The sequence below is a fragment of the Triturus cristatus genome, chromosome 3_1, assembly GCF_964204655.1.
Source record: "Triturus cristatus chromosome 3_1, aTriCri1.1, whole genome shotgun sequence".
NCBI lineage: Eukaryota > Metazoa > Chordata > Amphibia > Caudata > Salamandridae > Triturus > Triturus cristatus.
In genome coordinates this window covers 627,120,238-627,140,479 of record NC_140583.1, presented here as the reverse complement: position 1 = coordinate 627,140,479, position 20,242 = coordinate 627,120,238, and the positions used below count along the sequence as shown (strand labels likewise).

General features: G+C 43.6%; 2 protein-coding genes across 3 annotated transcripts in view; one reads left to right on the top strand and one right to left on the bottom strand.

Moving 5' to 3' along the window:
* HACD3 (3-hydroxyacyl-CoA dehydratase 3) overlaps nucleotides 1–756 on the bottom strand; it is a 309,056-nt gene extending 308,300 nt beyond the window's left edge. The window contains exon 1 of one of the 2 annotated variants that reach the window (XM_085644589.1): nucleotides 463–756. In XM_085644589.1, the coding sequence (XP_085500715.1) occupies nucleotides 463–552 (90 nt within the window). In that variant the 5' untranslated portion in view covers nucleotides 553–756. Of the gene's footprint in view, nucleotides 1–340 lie in introns of both variants that reach the window. The other variant, XM_085644590.1, reaches the window with a different exon arrangement.
* On the top strand, nucleotides 739–19,326 carry LOC146860663 (zinc finger MYM-type protein 1-like). The gene is made up of 3 exons (XM_085644588.1): nucleotides 739–945; nucleotides 15,421–15,529; nucleotides 16,155–19,326. Exon 3 carries the CDS (start codon nucleotides 16,180–16,182, stop codon nucleotides 18,289–18,291), a length of 2,112 nt encoding a protein of 703 aa, XP_085500714.1. The 5' UTR covers nucleotides 739–945; nucleotides 15,421–15,529; nucleotides 16,155–16,179; the 3' UTR covers nucleotides 18,292–19,326.
* Nucleotides 19,327–20,242: the final 916 nt, after the last annotated feature.

Here is a 20,242-nt window from a genome sequence, read left to right as displayed (position 1 = left end):
CGCAGGGGGAGCAAGGAGGGGCGCTGCAGGGGGGGGGACAAGCGCCCCTCCTTGCCCCCCTCCCCCCGCGGACGTCCATGACCTTGTGTGTACACAGCACCATCCGATCACTCCTTACAAGCTTATATCAAATCCCCTTTTAATTTGCACCACTCGGATTCATCGGTGCGTGCAGTTTCACTCTGCACTGCCACAGTAGGCTCCCTCTAAAACCATTTGGCACCTCCATCCAGCGATTCTATGGCCGTACCTCTAAAACCCTTCTCCCACCACCTGCCAAGGAACCCTTTGATCCAGTCTTCTCCACCCTCCTACCTCTACACTTCGGAATCCGTTATACCTGCATCTTTTTGTTGTGTCCTTCACGCTAATGTTTTTCCGCATCTATTATTGTAATCCCGACTTTACACCCCATGGACGATTCCAGGTGCGTACAGGGCCATCTCCGAACGCTTTCCCTACCTGTACGTCGCTTAGTCCCACCCGCAGGTAAAGCTCTTTGTGACGCTGTGCCCAGTACACTTGAGGAGTTAGGGCAGGGACCTCCTCCATGCTTCCAGTGTGGGGTTTTGTGGGTCTTTTGATGGGGTCAGTTCGGGGATAGGGCACTAATCAACTTCCCCAAGTGACATTAAACCGGGCATGCGCGACATTCAGTGTGAGGCTCCTCCTCCTTCCAGCAGGACCCGTGCCTTCTCCTTCCTGCTAGCAGCTAGAACAATCTCAAGATACTGCGCCATTCCCACGCCGAGCATGGCAGTACACGCATGCGCAAGGTAGTGTCTATCCTGTGGTTGTGAACTGCTTCCGGAGTCTGTGGGTGGATACCGCTCTTCTACGGGCCTGGTTATACAGTGAGCACCCGAGCAAACCCCGATTTGAGCCGCGTGTCTGAACAAACTTTTCCTGTTGAAATAAAGGTCTGACATTTCGCGTCGTTTCATGGTAAGTCGAAATATTTGTTCCTACTGGGCGTCGACGTGTACATTAAGACTAAATTATATGTTATTGTACAACATAACTGAGTAGCATTTTGCTGTTTTAAGAGATAATATTTTCCTGATTTTGCTTAAAATACCCCGCACTTCAATACAAGTCTAGGGGTCATACATTTGCCATATTCCGCTCACCACACCGTTTTTTGAAGGGTTGTGTGCAGTGAAAGATGAAATATAAGATTCTAACTTCAGCTCTAGAATATTTGGAGAAAGCATAACTTCCCCACCCCAAATACATATTATACGGCAACATTTTACTAGAGGAACTTAGGAGATTTTAAGAAAATCTGGCGAATGTATTTTTTTCCTTTAATGTAAAGGCATTTTCCGGAGGGAAACAGCCAAAATAAAGTCATTTTGGTTTTAAAAATTGTGAGTCTCCCGCCTGTATCGGACAAGTATGCAGATATTCCAGGAGGCTGTTTACCACTATAACTAGGTCGAAAAGTAGTAATCTGATGTGCTGAAAGTGCTGCCTAAACCTAAAAAAACTAGGAATACTCCATGTAGAAGAATTTTTTTTTTTTTTTTTGTAACGATGAATAAACGTTATTATCTATATACAAAACTCCACAACCAGCTCCTTCCGTATCTTCTCATAATAAAATTGTTAACTTTTTAAGAGAAAAATTTAGGGTGACATGCTTGGCTCTTACTTGACTCCTCAGATCCCGTGGGATGATTGCCAAGGTACTGCAAGAGATCCCTTTGTGGACATTTTGGAATAGTATTTCATTTTAAGTAAGGTTACCTTGCCGCACTGAGCTGTATGTAATTAGCTAAAAGCCCAGAACTGAATACTTTTATCCTCATGTCATGGAGAGGTGTAATGTAATGATGACAAGATTTATTTATAGTAGTTTAAGGTCAGGGTAGGAAAGCTCCAGTAAAATATTTCTTTACAATTGTGGTACGTGCTGCATTTTAAAAACCATCACATCACAGTAACGTTGGCCGGAACTGACAGCATAAAGGATTCTTTAGGCCGTGGTACAGGCCAAAAGCTGTTAATGGATCTTGCAAGCAATGTACTGGTGTTTTTAGGTCTCACCTAGGCAGCGCGCATTCGGTGCTCTAGAAGGTGACCTTTAGAAATTGGTCAGCTCTTTTCCAGCAATTGTGCTTGTGCTGGCATCCACCTTGCGGGAGCATGCAGAGGCGCGCGCTAATTGAAAACAGATGGCCCGCGCGCCGATGTTCGCTCCCGCAGGGTGGATGCCATCACAAGCATGAGTGTTTGAAAAGATTTCAGCGCGCAGGGGCCATCCCACTGTCCATCTTCACAATGCTCCTACCCCCCTCCCGTTCTCCGTAGCCCGGCTGCGGAAGTCGCCTTCTTCGGGGAGCTGCATGTGTTTATTCTTTTCGGTATTTTTTTTTCTCGCGAGTCCAAGCATGAGCTGTTTTGGGCACCATGCTCCTGCACTCCACTAGGTCCACGGCGAGTGACGCTCAGATATAGCAAACTCAGTGACGCTCAGATGTAGCAAACTCCAGCACGCGCAGGTATGAGCTCGTGTGAAACGGAGACAGACAAAATTGTTGTTATTTTACTAGTGTTTTTGAGAGATACTGTCAGAATGTGTATGTTTGTGTATGCGTGCGCATGTGTGTGTGTGCGCAAGTGTATGACCTGTACGAGGAAGATGTCATTGTAGCTGTTACAATATTGGGGAGATGGTGTGTTGGTCGAAATGTCTGTGACTGTAGTATTATGCATTTTTGTCCGCATGAAATATTGTGTGTGTTTCTGTGTTTGGTTGGGTATTTGTGCTTGCGTGTGTGTGTACCCGCGTGGTTATTTTGTGGGTTCTTGCTTGCAATACATTGAATTCTAGCGCTACCTCTGCATTGCGGTCCCCGGGAACTGTCAACTCAACTGGCTGCTCCAGACGCTCAGCTGGCTGCTGGAGATCACTGCATTGAGTGCGCACTGCGGGTCGGAATACAGCTGGAATGGTTGCTCCTAAGTGGGCACGGCAGCTGCATGGGCCACCTGCTCAGAAAGTACATGTCGCATTTTCGGGCTGCCGGTTCCAGTCCCTGAGTCCAGAGCTCTAGTCCCTTGCCATCACCTCTCGTACAGTGCAAGCCATTTCTACACGTTAGGAGTCGGTGGTGGGTTTCAGTAGTTCCTCCATCCCAGGTGCCCCCGCCTGCTGCTTTCAATGCCGATCCAGCTTCCCATGGCGCCACCGCCATCTCCTGCATTCCATGCAGTCCAGCGACAGGCACGGGCTGTAGCCTGTGAGACCAGAGTCCGGGTGATATAGGATTCCCCCCGTACACAAGACTGCCATCGTAAGACTTTTTTAGCAATCATATTGCAGGAAAGACTCTCAGAAAGTGACAGCATATAAAAGAAAAGCAACTCAAACTAAGCCAATGTAGTCATATTTTAAATAATGTTATTATTTATCAGTGAATATGAATTATTTGAAAGTAAAATCTTTGTACAAAATTGACCTAAACAGTCCTGATAGATGTTTATAGTTGTGTTTGTTCGAGTCAAAATAAAGTAAAATTTGATGAATGCTTAAACTATTCGATCTGTTTACATTACGCTGACCTCACGCCAGTGTCTTCTCTATTAACTCCCACCCCAGCCAGCATTGCTTTGCTTTCACTACAGAGGGATTAGAGGGCCTCTGCAAATTTTCCTTCAGCAGCTGGGGGTGCTGGCCCCGTGGCTCACAGTCATGGCTGGGGCGAGAGCGGCAAATGTCAGTATAAGGTCAGAGGAAATTGTAGTATAGCTATTCCCAGATATCGCTTATATTGATGAGCACAGGTGCCTTAAACTGTTAGCCGATCCTTTACAAACTCCAAAAGCCCCTAGAAGCTCAAGTGCTTGTTTGGCTCAGCGCTGCACGTTACAAACCATCATTGCTATTTACTTTTCCCACTGTGTGTTGTGCTCTGCAGGCAGTCCCTTTTCTATGCCCATGATTTACACACAGGTCTCTATTACACTTGGCTTTTGTTTCTGGAAGTGACATCTTACACAAGCTTCTCCGGTGCCAGCTGTTTGCTGTCAATTGAACTGAAGCAAAAGCCAATAATACTTTAAATAATTACTTCTCAATACAGTGCTATATTGTTCCTACTAGTGTCAAAGCTTCCACATTAAACAATAGTAGATGATGTAGCACCCAGCATAATGTGCTGCATGGCTAAATACTTATAAGATCCCAAATGCGAGCCCTTTTGGCTATGCCAATGCTTGTTTAAAAGAGGGTCAGTAAACACTAGAGGGGGGGCACTGGAGCATGCACGATAGCAGCCTCACTAGGTGTGCTCCAGGGGCCCTCTTTTGTGTTTGCTGATTGCCTCTGTGACATCACACATGGCACTTTTCCGGAAGCAAAGGGCCTTCAAAAGTCAGCTGTTGCGGTTTCAAAACCGACTTTTAGGGGGCCTGTTGTAAAGCTTTCTTTGCTGACTAGTCTCCGCCCCCAGCTCTGAAAGCCGCTTGTGCATCACAGCGCGCACGCATGAAGGCACATTAATGGCAACCGTTTTGGAATGTGTTTTCTTACTATTACATGATAGCCACAGAGTACGCATTTATGAGTTAAGTGCAGGAGCACCAATGGGTGGCCAGATGAGACATGTTGGAGTTGCCAATGCTTCTAATACAAGCTCCTTATCTGAATAGACAGAGAAGAGCAAGGCCAAAATGACAGCCAACTTGCACAATAATGCAAACTTCTGAACTGATATTTGAAACTGCGCTACAGCCACTTAGGAGGTAGGGGGTGGACTACATTGGCTTTCACTACAAATGAAGATATAAAAAAGAAAGCATTAAGAAAAATTTGTGATCCCAAGGCATGCATTTTTATTTCCGGTTATTTGAATCCTAAATTAATGAAAACACAGGTTGTCTTTGTGCACCGCGTGGAAAATGTTTTTTCCATAAGTGAGCAATGCATTCTGCCCACACACGGTTCCTGTATCTCCGTATGTGCTACTTTTGTCGTTTCTCATTTTGCTCTATTTAAGGTTTCCATCCTTGCATCTCGCCGTCAATGATGAGATTTTATTTTTCCATTATAGAGGAAAAGATCAAGCTGTTTTTTAATGTAGTTATTTTTCCATGGGTTATCCTCTCCTTGTTGTTCTTTAAGGATATTCATTATAGACTATTCATGCAATGCTTAGAGTTAGTTTCCTAATCAATCATTTCATTATTTTTTATTTTTATTTTACCTCAGGCTCACTGTACTTTAGATACGTTGATGCAAGGTGTCGAAAAATAAAATGTCTTGCATGTCTAGAAGGCTTACATTGGTCCTGGGACTTTTCACAACAGGAGAATCACTAGTACATGAGATACGCCAATAACTGGCAGGTGACTAAACCATCATCGAAAGTTAAAAAAAAAAAATTGACATGAAGGTTACCATTTCCACAACCCCATCCTCCAATGATGCCTCAAACAAAATAAATTCTGTTGGCCAATACTATTACCTAGTAGTATGCAATCATGACCATCAAATGTGAAGCTTCACAAGTTTTTTTCAGCATCTTCATGTTTGTTATGCACAAATTAAGCATAAAGAAAATAGAGACGAGAACGTGCACTCAGGAACAGAATCACAAATCCATTTGCGATTTTGTGTTCAACTTACACTCAAAGTTTTTACCAGTCTAAAATCTTTTCATTCATAAAATGTGGGTTTCCACTTTTAAAAAGAATTACTCATACATACATCCTCATACAGCACTTCACGAGAGTGCATATATTTACAGGCTGCCCCCCCTACTGTGCTTCTCTTTCCGTCTCCACGCTCCTTGTTGCTCCGTCTCGCCCATCTACCCTTCCCTCCTCTGTGATGCGTTCAAAAAATAAATTGTGCATATTTCCGAGGCCGGATTTTCAATCTTGCGGATTTCACCATCACAATATTTGCTGTAATTTTGTACTACATGTTATAATTGCCTAAACACTCGTTATACTAAAAAAAATAAAAAAAAATTGCACATTTTCTTTTTTTTTTTTATAAACACCCAAAAAAATCTAAAGCTTAGCTCCTACCGATTTATTTATATTTTTATTATCACCAAAAGGCAAACTTATCCACACAGTTCCACCCCACACAATTCAACTCGACACGTTTCCAATCTACACACAAAATTCAACACTAACCTGCATAATGCAACTCAACAACCTAATTACACAACACACCACATACATTCAATCCTCACCAGATTTCCACATCATGCCACAAAATTCAACAGCACACCACTTAATTAAACTCCACTAAATACCACTCCAAAACACAAAATACCGTAATACACAATACCACTCCATATAATTCCAATACACTACATATATTTTCAATAAACTCAATACCACATATTTAATATCCACCTAATTCCACTGCACACCTTACTACACAATTCCACTACACAAATACACTCCACACCACACAATTAACAATTCCAATCCAAGCCACATAATTCCACTAGACACCACATAACACATAGGTAAAATACATTCTCATTTACAACACCAATAGCTCTAACTCAAGCAAATTTTAAACCTATTGCATTTCCAATGCTTGTTTTTCTGTGCCTCCCTCTGTTACACTTGCTGCACAGCTTTGCCCCTATGTGACCACCGTTATGTTTTGCAAAGGTTTTTTCCCTCCGAATACTCTAACTCCGCCCCCGCCAGCGCAGCCCTTATCCACAAACCAGACTGAAATTTTGACCCAGAGAGAGAGTTTTGATTACCCATGCTTTAGCCCATGCAGAGGTGTCCCCTACAATATATATATTTAGAAATATCATGAAGGTCTGTGTATTGCTTTCACATTTCCTTTTTTTTCATGTTCTAATGGTATGCTACCCCAAGGGTAGAAACAGACTCAACATGAAGTGTTGTCATGGAAACCGCCAACTAAATGGTCTTGTGCTTTCCTAAGCCCTGGTGTGTACAATATATTGTACCTTACCATAGGATGTCCAAGTCCTTTGGATTTATTTCCTTAGTGTAATCTGGACTGGGTTTTAAAAGATAGAGTTGGTATCTCCAACCAGTCGACAGCAAGCTACCAGTGGTTCATAGAAACCTTAAGTTTATATTTAACTAAGAACTGCAATAAATAAGTGTTGTTTTTTCCTTTTGAAGTTAAGGAAAGGCTATGTTTATTTTACATTGTTTTTAAGCTGCAGATAGCAGAGCCTGATAATGAGCAATGTTCCACTTGAAATTGAGACCCTGGTGGGTCACAGAAGTTCAAAACCGAAGCAACAAGGTCTTTATCTCTTGAATAAGTCAGTCTCAACTCAATATTGGACATGAGAACAAAAGGGTGGTTCAGAATGCAATTAATTGGGAGAAAATTAAAATGAAGTTAATGCAATGATTAAATGAACTCTTCATTTTAATTGTATCCCTTTTCAGCGCATATAAAAGCAGCAGGCGTCTTTGGCTGGCAGACACAGTGCCATATTTATAACTGAAAAACAGTCATTTTCTTTTAAATGGGAGAAATTTAAAGTGAAGAAACCTGTTTCTTGGAATATTACGCTCTAATGTTTTTCGCTTCTTTGACTTAAGCAAATTAAGTCCTAATTTTTTTATGAAGGATGTTTCTTTACTTTAAATTCCTTACAATTTAACATATGCCTTAGTTTCCTGTCATAAATGACACCATGTCTACAGGCCACCGGGAGTAAAATGCCTAGTGTTTGCAAAGACAGTTTTGACATGGGAGAGAATAAAAAATTAGCTAGCATTCGCGCCAAGAATTTTCAATTCTATTAAGGACACGGAGGCGAGGATTGTACTTCTTTCGTTTACTGCAAACCAACAGCAGCCAATGAGAATCATGATAACAGTATAACATAACATTCCCAGAATGGTAAAAGAAATAACAACCATAGAGACTAGCTCTATATAACAATCAGTCAAACCGGAACACTTCCTCTTTCTTTGCCCAACGAGCAGAGTCCAAGTCCATCAGTATAAGTCCGATAGCCATAGCGAACATCCAAACCACTCCAACCGGCTGGAATCCCAGGAATCATAGAACTGGCAAGTGAAAACATGGAACGCACTCCTCAGAGGATCACCATCTGGTCTAATCTCCTTTCTGATCAGCGCCTGAAACAGAAATACCATCCTCGTAATAATTGTCATCGACTGATAACTCAGGGTGGGTAACATGACATTATGAATCATCACCAATATTCATTGTCCCTGGGAGGATAATCCTCGCCTCCGTGTCCTTAATAGAATTGAAAATTCTTGGCGCGAATGCTAGCTAATTTTTTATTCTATTACAGGACCGGAGGCTTCAGAATATGCTAGTTTAACGCTTATGTAATACCACAGCGGCAACATCGCCCACAGGTTTATAATAAAACTGTTTGAAGGTAGAGCTGGAAGACCAGTCTGCCGCTTTCATGATATCCTGTATACTGGTACCCAGCATAAAAGACTTGGAGGCCATAGCACCTCTGACTGAATGTGCCACAAACACATTAACATCAATGCCTGCTTCTGACATAACAAATCTCAGCCACCTGGCAATAGTAGCGGAAGTCACCGGTTTAAACGGTTTCTGTAAGGCAATAAGTAACCTAGAACAACCAGAAGGGCAAATTGGTCGTGTACAATCCTCATATACCTTAAGACATTTGACCACACAAAGTTTTTCATTCAAAGGGAAAGCATTGTAATCTATAGACCTGGAAAAAGTTTTCGTGCGAGCAGTTATAACAAATGACACTCCTTCAGGAGAGAAAATCCTACCCTCCAAATCAAGCACGTTAACATCTGACACCCTGCGGCATGAAGATAAACACAACAACATGGCAAGCTTAGCTGACAATTGCTTACGAGATAATAATTAATTATTGGGCCATGCATCAAACAGAGTCAAAACTTTAGAAACATCCCACAAAAAAGTATACTTAGCCTTAGGTGGGTTGGAAACGCGAATTCCTTTCAGGAGCTTACACACCACTGGGTGCATGCCTACCGGCCGGCCATCTACTTGTGAATGCCCTGCTGAAATGGCGGAACGAAAATTATTCACTGATCTGTAGGATAGACCTTCGGCGGCTTTTTGAGATAGAAAATTCAATATGTGAGAGAGATCTGCTTCCACGGGATCCAGATGTCTCTCCAAGCACCAACCCAACCAGGCCTTCCAGGCCGAACCGTATCTCTTTCTGGTAGAAGGGGCCCAAGCCTGTTGAATAAAGGTGGAAGCTTGTTCCGAAATTCCTGGCAACGACCACTGTTGCCGGAAAGCCTCCAGGCCATCAGGGACAGCTGCCCCGCTAGAACTAGTGGATGGAGCTCTCCCTGAGGGCCCTGGAGCATGTGAGGGAAGCAAGGGAGGCGGAGCGGGCAGTCACACGTCATCTCTAGGAGAACTGGGAACCACGGTTGCGGCTTCCAGATTGGAGTAATCAACACAATCTCCGCTCCCTGCCAAAAAACTTGATTCGCCACCCTGGGAATCAGAAGAAAAGGGGGGAAATGCGTAGTGGAGGTTCAGAGACCAATCCTGGGTGAATGCATCTGTTGCTTTCGCCAAGGGATCCGGCCTCCAGCTGAAGAACGCTTCGAGCTGACAGTTCAGTCTGGAGGCAAAAAGATCCGTGTGAAAATGGCCCCACAGCGTTTGGATCTGATGGAACAGGGATGGATGGAGCTTCCAATCGCTGTAATCCTTCAAGTGACGTGAATGCCAATCCGCCACCGCATTGTCTCGCCCCGGAAGGTACTCCGCCCTGACCGATATCTGATGCGCTAGGCAATAATGCCAAAAATCTTTGGCTTTCTCTGCCAACATCGGGGACCTGGTACCCCCCAGCTTGTTGAAATAGCATACAGCTGAAATGTTGTCCATTCTCAACAGAATACAGCAAGAAACCTTCCTGGGGGAGAGGGTGCGAATCGCAAACGAGCCCGCCATGAGTTCGAGACAATTGATATGAAGCTCCAACTCCTGGCGAGACCATCTGCCCCCCGTCGTGACGTCCCCGCAACGGGCTCCCCAGCCCGACCTGCTGGCATCCGATTCTATGATCACTTCGGGGTGAGAACCGAAGATCGCCCGACCGTTCCATGCCTCCACATGGGTCAACCACCATTGGATTTCTACTCGGGCTTCCTCCGAGAGCGGGACAAGGTCTGAATAGGAGAGGCCCTTCTGGAGATGTCCGATCTTAAAGCGCGATAGTGGAGAGGGCCCGGGAAGATCGCCTGTATGGATGATGCTAGCAGGCCCACCAGCCGCGCGATCTCCCTCAGAGACATTACCTGCCGGTCCAGGACCTTCCTCAATTTTTTCTTCAGGTCCCTGATTTTGTGTTTGGGCAGAATCAACTGCGCCGACTGCGTATTGACCATAAATCCCAGGAATTCCAGGGATTGCGTCGGAGAGAGGACCGACTTCTCCCTGTTCACAACAAAACCCAGACTCTCTAATAGCGACATCGCCAGCTGCAGGTGGAGAGATGCTATGTGCGCCGAAGGGGCCATAATCAGAATATCGTCGAGATAAATTATAAGACGTATGCCCTGCTCCCTGAGATGCGCTACCACTGGCTTCAGGAGTTTGGTAAAACACCACGGAGCCGAGGAAAGGCCAAAAGGTAGGACCAAATATTCCAGGCGCCTGCCGCGCCACTGAAACTGTAGAAATCTGCGATGGGGGGGAAAAATGGGCACTGTAAGGTATGCGTCTTTGAGATCGAGGCGGACTAGCCAATCCCCCCCCGTCTCAAGAAATCCGCCAGAAGATGGAAACCCTCCATCTTGAAGTGTCGATAAAGGACAAAGGAATTGAACCCCTTCAGGTTGAGAACCAGACGGAATCCCCCACCCCTCTTCTGTACGAGGAACACTGTGCTGCAGAAGCCTACGGGACCGCCGTTCTCGCAATAGGTCACCGCGTGCTTGCGCAGCAGCTCGTCTAACTCTAGATCTATAAAATGCACGTCTTGTTGGGAAAAATATAGGGGTTTGGGAGTCGACTCCTGACAAGGAGTCTGATAGAAATCTATGTGAAAACCCTGCACTGTTTGAAGAACCCAAGCGTCCTGAGTAAGGGCCTGCCAATTGTGAAGAAAATGGCGAATCCGACCCCCCAGAGGATAAACAGACAAAGACACTGGGCTTACCTGTTGTAATCTGAGGACGGGAGTTTCCTCTGTTGCCACCACGGTGGAACCCGCGACGATTGGATCGCCTCGTAGGGTAGAAGGTGCCACCTCTTGTTGAATCTTGAAAGTCTCTGCGGCCTCGGCCATAACCACCTCTCGCGGGACCTTGCTGGTACTGGCGGCCTGACGAGCGGCCGCTGCCTCGTCCGGCCCTTCCAAACAGGTCAGTGGTGAACACCCGTTTGATATTGGACTGGGCTTTATCTATACTCGTGAATGTCCCTACATACTTAGAGACGTCCTTCACGAAACGGTCTCCGAAGAGTAAGCCGTCCGCCAGTGGGCCTGGTTCCGCCCCAGCCAATTCCGTCCGGTTAGTATCCATGCGCATCAAGAGGGATTTCCTGCGCTCGGCTGAAATGGCGCAGTTTACATTGCCTAGGAAGCATATAGCACGTTGGGTCCAACCTGCCAAAATGTCAGGGTCAATCAGAGCTCCAGACTCCTTGGCCTTCAGAGCCATCTCCAAAATTTTTGACAATGGGCCAATAGTGTCTAACAACTTATCTTGGCATACGCGCCAAGCGCGGTCGATGCCCTTCTTAGGATCCTTCTGAAACTTTTTCAAGAACGCTAACATGTTGGGGTCTATTTCCGGGGTCTCCGCGACCTTGTCCGGAACATCTGGACGGGGGCATTCTGACCTCAGGCGGTTCCTGACATCCCTATCGAAACTAAGCCGTAAATTCTGGTGGATGTAGTCCGCCACCTCCGGAGGAGGCGCCCAATCTGAAGACCTAGGGTGCACTATATCTTGGGGATTAAAGTCAAAGGGTGTAGAAGGCTGATAGACGGGGGGGGCGATTGAGAACGCACCCCTGACTTTTTAGATTTTTTCTTCTTGGGCTACAGTGTGGTTGGAGGAATCTGTGTCTGTGTCGGTATCAGTATCCGTGACCACCCTGGATGCCGCAGGCAAAGGCTTAGGGGCCCCAGAATATGGGTGGTCCCTGGACGCAGGGGGAGGAAGAGTGGTGATTGTTTGGACATGAGGCCAATTGGAGGATTTAGATTTAGATTTTGATTTACCCCCTGACGAAGTAGATGCCTGTATGGTATCTTGTTGCAACAGTCCATGCCGTTTGGCGAAAGTTTCCAGCTGCGCTGTAATGGGCTTTAATGCTGCAGCCAATGCTGTATTTACGATCTTGGGGACTGCCACCTCCACCTCCTTAGTGACAGAGTCCTGGACAGAGGCGTCTAAAGCCTGCACAAGGTTGTCCTCGAGGGGGGCATGTTCCTCCTCATAGTACCCATACTCATCCTCCTCAAAGTAGACCCAGTCTTCCATGTCCACCAGGGAGAAGGCGGCACGTAAAGACTTAAAAAAAAATATATATATATATATATATATATATCTATCCCAAAGGGATCAGTCAAGGGGGAGCCACCCTGGTGCAAGTACACTAGAACAAAGTCATTGTATGCTCCTCAGCAAAGCTGTAGTCAGGGCACCCAAAGGGTATAAAGAGCCTAAAAATCCTACCAGCCTGCACCCAGCTGGGGCCTGCCACTATTTTACAACCTGGGCAGGCGTCAGTACGAAGGGAACTCACTCCGGACACCTGAACCTCCAACGCGCGAAGAAAAACGCGTGGAGGAATATGAATTAAGCGTCAAGGAGCCCAATTGGGCTACGCGAGGCTCAAGTTTCCTGCGGGCTCAAATGAGGGGGAGCGCCGCCTGCCACAGTAACGCGGCGAAATACTCTGGGCACAAGGGAGACGGCGATCGGAAGGTGAGGCGCGCTTCAAAGGCGGAACCGCCACCTTCCGATCGGCCGTTGCAGCGCACGAGCGCCAAGCGCTGTTCCAAAGCGAGCGCGCGAGTCGAAAATGCACAACGAGGTAATAGCATCAAATAGGCACCAAATACATAGTAATCCCCCAATAAAGGCTGCAAACACTCGTAAAACACAACGCAAGAGACAAAGCAAGATATGCCAAATCGAGCACTTATCTCTGTGTAGGAGCAGCAAAGAAAGAGGAAGTGTTCCAGTTTGACTGATTGCTATATAGAGCTAGTCTCTATGGTTGTTATTTCTTTTACCATAAGCATTCTGGGAATGTTATGTTATACTGTTATCATGATTCTCATTGGCTGCTGTTGGTTTGCAGTAAACGAAAGAGAAGCATAATCTGAAGCCTCCGGTCCTGTAATAGAATTAACATAATGAGTTTTATGTAATGCATATAAACAAAGTTAAGTTCAGTTGAATTTTCTCCCGTTTCACAGTGTCTCATTTTCACGCAGCAGGAATCTTGCTCCCAGTAACTGGCAGACTCGCTGTCCATATTTATAACTGGAAAAAGGCATTTTTGTTTTAAAAAGGGAGAATCTTTAAGTGCAGAAAAATGTTCCATCAAGTGCAGAAAAATGTTCCTTATTAGGATTTTGTTTTGCAGGACATTCCATTGCACTTTGAAATTTTCCCATTTAAAAAAAATGGTTGTCTGTGTTGTACATGTAACGGTGCCACATGTGGAAAAGGTATGTCCTGTGTCTCATATACATACAACACAGACTCTGTCACCCATGCGCATATATCTCATTCATGCGCACATATGGTCATACATAGACTATGCACTCACTGAGACACATGGCAGCCAAACTCCCTCCTGCTGGGACAAAAAATCCTGTCCAATTTAATTTGAACTAGTTGGTTCTGGAGGCCATCTGACTCGTGCCTTTTTATACATTATGTACTGAGAGGTTGGTCACCACACAGTGAAAAACGAAAAGTCTGATGTGCAAAGTCCAGATCACAGTCCATTTGGCATATTCTACAAACTGGTTTATTGGCCTTCATTTTGCAGTGTGATTGTATTATTTAGTTGCATCACCAAATGTCCTTTTCCAGGTAGTCACAAAAACTCCTGCATCACTGAAATGTATAAAGCACGCAATTACTTTGTGACCCACTGTGAATGATGGCAAATACAGGAATTGAGACTTGCGTGGTAAAGCAAAAACCTCCACCCCTGCCTTTGCATTCCTTGAATGGTGACGTTTTTAATGCCTTTTCTCGTAAAGGAATAAGAGCTCTTTTTAAAAATAGGTCATCATTCAGGGAATTACCTGGGGAGGATGCGATTCCACCCCATATCAGGTTCAACACAGAAAGTGCCTTTAGTGCATTGTAACACTCCTCGGACGCCTAATGTCCGCTGGGTTCACCTGTTCGAATCAATCCTGCTGCTGCTCTCATGCAAATTTGTTAACATAACAGCAAGGGAGCTTATTCTTGATATGCTCAGGATACGCGGTTGGGTATCTGTTAGGTGGTCTTTAATGAGGCAGCAGAGGGTGGTGTGGAGGCTCTGGTCCACAGTGCATAAAGCCATGGACTGATGGGCCATTTCTGTGCCTTTCTTTGTTCCCTCTTCGTGTACAGTACCAGTAATGGCATTGCATACGATGGAGTGGTAGAGACAAGCTGTAGTTAATTCTGCCCAGTAACAAAGGGTTCTTGCAATCACCTTTCCATCACCATTTAAAGCATAATTGCCAGAATTTAAAGACTGTGAAGGCCAGCCGCACCTCATGTGTGTGGAATGGCTCCCTGTAATGTAAGTGCGCAACCAAGCAATCTGGAGAGCAAATGTAAATCAGGAGGGTGTGTGGTGTTCTGGAGTAAGCATCTTCTCTTAAGTTCTGGTTGTCAGGAGATAGTGTAGTAATCTAGAATGTGAGCACTTGCAGGGAGAATGTTGATTATTGAAGTCTGTCAGTTAGTTCTTGCTTCTCTGTGGGTGAGGTCTCTAATCCACCTGCGTCACCTTGAAGATTGACTGCCTGCTGATTTAATTTATGGACATCACCTCAGAGCGACTGGTGAGAACTTCAGACCAAGGTACACGCAAATCCATAGATCAAATCAAAGCGTGAGAGCCCCTTGCAACTGAATCACCCAGTCGACTTTCTTCAGCTATGATACAGCAATGACTATTACTCTGCTTTTCCCTCTACTGGGTGTACACTCGCCCACTCCTCTTGATTGGGGTGTTAGGCTTAGCAGTATTGCCTCGGGATATGTTAATTGAGTTAAATTGTCCTAACCCTCAGTGAAGACCAATAGTTGTGTGTATTACCATTTATTTGAGAGCACTTCAGAGAAATCCCTTTTCACATAAGTGATTTTCACAGTGTAGTATAAACTAATTTGTCTGTTATGTGTAATTTATGTGTCTGACTGGCATCACTAATTATGTAGTCTTTTTCTTTTCAGCTTGATAAAGTCTGAAGAAGTTTACATAGTTTCTTTGACGAAGAAGACATCTTGCACAGAACCTAATCTCCTTTGCTGCACTTGTTGCAGCTGACCTCCAAGGTTTAAAGTAAGAAAACTGATGCTTTTCAATTTTTTACAAAGTAGTCAAGGTCTATGTACGTGGTCTACATAGTGGGTGGGATAGTGTAATTTGTGGAGGTATATAATAATTTTGGAAGACTGGAGTGTTGAGAGCCCAGTTGAGGACAATGAAGTGGCTGATTTAAGCATTCTGCTTCAACATTCCACGTTTTTTTTTTTTTGTGCAGAGTTTATATGCGAACTTGACCCAAATCCATTCGGGTATCAGAGCGCTTTACATAGCACCAGTTACGTTACATGAGGACACACATTCATTTTTTGTTAGGCACAAGGTTTATCTTTGTTTCTTTCTTTTTATAAAAATTAATCTATCCTTTGTGGATGGAATGTGGTAAGTCTTTTGGACCTTCTGTCTTGGCTGTACTGGTTGTTAAAGGCCTTCTCCCTAGTTATAGGCCCCTGCCTGTCTAAGCCTATCTCTGTTCAGAGCCTTCAACTACCGGAATAGCCAGAGATAAGGCTATATTAATAAGTCATGTAGTGCAAAGGGACATTGTCCAGGTATAACGCTAAAGTACTCAGTATATGCATTTAGAGAGAAATGTGAGTAAAGTTTTCATAATCTTACACATTATATTTAAATTTTACAGGTACCTTTATTATTGGCAAGAGACGATGAATACAGTAGAGCAGCTACTTGCAAAACCATTCCCCGGACTGAGTCATGAAAACAAACTAATGATAAAACGGTTAGGACCTGACCGGCCAGACATACAACTACAACAATCTGCCCTAGACAGAGGGAAGATATGCAAACGTACATTCTCAAAAACCTGGTACACAAAAGTTGATTGGCTTACAGGAAGTACTTCAAAAAATTCTGTGTTCTGCTTTCCCTGCTTGCTGTTTGGTGGTGACGTTAATTGGGCTCGAAAAGGAGTGACAGACTTGAAGCATTTGGCAATTAACATAAGGAAGCATGCACACATGAAAGGTCATATAGAAAACCTGACGAGACTGGGAATGTTGGGAGATGCAACCATTGAAGCCCACATGAGCGACACATACCGAAGAGCAATAATGAAACACAATGAAGCAGTCGATAAAAATAGACGCATACTGTCAACATTAATTGATTGTATTCGTTTCTGTGGTGCTTTTGAACTTGTGTTACGAGGGCATGACGAATCTAAAAGCTCCTCAAATCCTGGTATGTTAAGAGGTCTTGTAGATTTAAGTGCAAGCTTAGACCATGAAATGGAAGCACGTTTAGCAAATGTTGCAGTGTTAAAGGGCACCGCTAAAACCATACAAAATGAACTTCTTGAATGTATGCTAGAGATTGTAAGAAGCTACATTGTCCAGCAGATGAAAACCACAGACTTTGTCGCTATTCAAGCTGATGACACCACTGATGTGGCCAATAAAACACAGGCCGCAATAATCTTTCGGTATATTGAAAATGACATTAAAGTAGTTGAGAGATTCTATGGTTTTATACATTTAGGTGACTCCATTACAGAAACTGTTGCTACATCTATGCTCACAGAACTGGACTTGATTTTTCCAGAGCACTATGAAAAGCAAAAACTAATTGCACAAAGCTACGATGGTGCTTCAGATATGAGTGGAATTTTTAGTGGGATACAGAAAAAAATTCAAGCTGTGTACCCTAATGCTCATTCTGTACACTGTTACGCCCACGAACTAAATCTTATTGTGCAACAAGCAGTAGGCAAGATCACTGAGGCCTACATTTTCTTTTTGGATGTAGCCGGCATTGCAGCATTCTTCTCCGGTTCATCCAAAAGAACCAAAATACTTCAGGACATTGTGGCGAGTAGGGTTCCAAATGGATGTGAAACTTGTTTGAACTTTGACACCCGCACAGTCAACCTAATATATGAATGTAGGGTTGATCTTGAGAAATGTTTCAATACCATTGAAGCCAATGGCGATTTTGAATACAAAAGTCGAAGTGAGGCCCGTGGCTTTGCTAGAACACTACAAGACAGGGAGTTCCAGTTCTTTCTGGTTTTGTTTTATGAAATAATGTCTCTTCTTGAAAAATTCCATAACCAGCTACAAAAATGTGATATAGAGACTGTATTTATACAGTCGGCTACAATGCAGTTTGTCACCGGCATGATCAAAGTTAGAGAAGGAATTGACAGTTTAGACTGCAGACTGCCAACAGATTCTATTTTTTCAAACCGTAGAAAAAACATCAACAGACTGGTACGACTTGCAAAGCAAATATGTGACATTATTGTTAAGCATGCAAAGGAACGTTTTTTTTTTTCAAAGCATTTGGTGAGTGCCACATTACTACAAAGTGACCTGTTTGCAAATTATGATACTTCTTTCCCTGAGCAAGCACTGCGTGAAGCTGTGGAAACTTATCCTATGCTCAACAAAGCAGATCTAAGAACAGAGTTAACTGTACTATACGGAATGCAAGTCTATCAGCAGTGTAATGGCATTGTTTCTTTGCTGGCTTTAATTCAAAAACTTAATATGGAAAACTCGCTTACAGAGACAATGACTTTACTAAAAATACTCCTAACTACTCCCATGACAACAACTGAGTCAGAACGATGTTTTCCAACTTTGAAAAGAATTAAGACATTCTTGAGGAGCACCATAATTGAAGAAAGACTAAATGCTTTAGCAATGCTATCTATAGAGAGAGACCTTGTTAAGCGAATTCCAGACTTTAATATTCAAGTAATTGAGAAGTTTGCAGCTATTAAAGACAGACGTGCTGATTTCATCTACAAGAAGTAAACAAAGTGTTAATCTTAACATTTCTATAATGCTGGCAGTTTGTGACCTGCTCTGTTGTACAGATACTGGAGTCCGTGAAGTCAGTGATGTATGCCAGGCTGCAATCTGTCTCTTTTGCAAAATGGATGCTCTGAAACTCCGTACTGAACATTTGAGACATTACAGATTCCATATATTTGTTTTAGCAGCACCTATCTCATTACATTGTGTAGGTTGATACTGCCTTCTATGCAATTGCTATCTGGTCCAAAAAAAATGTTTCGTTTTTGATTACTTTGTTCTGCTAGTTTGTTGTTGGATGTAATTGCACTCATATTTATAACATGTGGTGCTCCCAACTTGTGAATATAATGCAAAGTAACATTCATTAAGATGTATCGCCCCAGAGAGTAGTGTGCTGATTAAAAGATTAATACATGTATGTACTTGTGTAGCTGGAATCTGCCCAAAAATGCAGGAAGGTTCTGGTCAGGGTCAAAGAAAGGGAACTATACAGTAAACTACTGACAGAAGTGGTTAGTGGTTTGTTATTTTATTGTGATGTGGTGTTCTTTCAAGAAGTGTCTTCAACTCTTCCCTACACTGCAGCAGGTAGTGTTGGATGAGATGTTAATGGATACATGGATTTTATTTCTGAGCCTGGGCGCATAGTTGGAAAATATCTGGGCCCTTATTTTTTTTTCTTTTGTACCCTTCATCTGCAATGATGATGTCCTGACTGTAGGATTGTGAGAGCTAGCAGAGATGGTGAGTGTGCCCCTAAGATAAGAGGAGTGCCTCGGGTCATGTGGCTTTGCTGGCCCACTAAATCCTTAATGTTAGTAATAATGTACCTGGTTTTGATGTAGTGGACTGAGGTGAGCTAATGGCGTTCCAGCAAATTGGAGGAGTGGGTGGTGATGTGATCATATTTCTTCATCCCTTGCATATATCACTTTAAGCCCCTTGTAGGGCACCCGTTAAGGTTTGTCTAGCTTGTTTTTTCTTGGTAGATTTAATTTGCAAGTTAATTAAATAAAGAAATATTTGAAGTACTAATAATTGTTATCTCAAAGGCAATTTGATGTTTTCTGGTTATAGAACGAAGCAGCTATGTCCATATTATATTAAATGCCTTTACTGATGTCATAACTAGGCTGTGAGAAGAAAATGTCTAACACGTTCTTATAAAGAGAACGGAGGCTCCCACCATGCTATATATATATATAATATATGTGTGTGTGTATATTATGTGTATATGTATATAAATATATTCACTGAAAAAACCATAGGTTTCATACATGTTATAGTTAGCGGAAATTTTACTGATAAAAAACCAAGGAAATTCCCCCGTTATAGTTAGTGCAGGCAACTATAACTCACGCGACCGCAATCCTCTGCTGATGCTAATACTGTATTTAGACACTTATTTGCCCATGTCTTCTTCCATAAATTTTTAGCTATACATATATTACAAATATTTTTTTCTCATAAAGACACATATGTCATCAGCAGAAGATTGCGGTCGCGTGAGTTATAGTTGCCTGCACTAACTATAACGGGGGAATTTCATTGGTTTTTTATCAGTAAAATTTCCGCTAACTATAACATGTATGAAACCTATGGTTTTTTCAGTGAATTTGCAAGGTTTTTTAAATGCTAATTCCTAACTATAACGTGTGTGAAACCTATGGTTTTTTCAGTGAATGTGTACGTTTTTTTAAATGCTAAGTTACTTTACACCATTCGTGGCGTGCGCGCCCACTTAACGCAGTTCGTTCCGTGCGCGCACGGTGCGCTTCGTGGTGCGCTTCGCGCACCGCGCGCCCACTTTACGCAGTTAGTGCCGTGCACGCACGGTGGGCACACGGTGCGCTACGCGCACCGCGTGCCCACGTTACGCTAGATGGGCCATGTACGCACGATGCGCTTCGCGCACCGTGCGCACATGGAGGACATATGATGCGCTTCG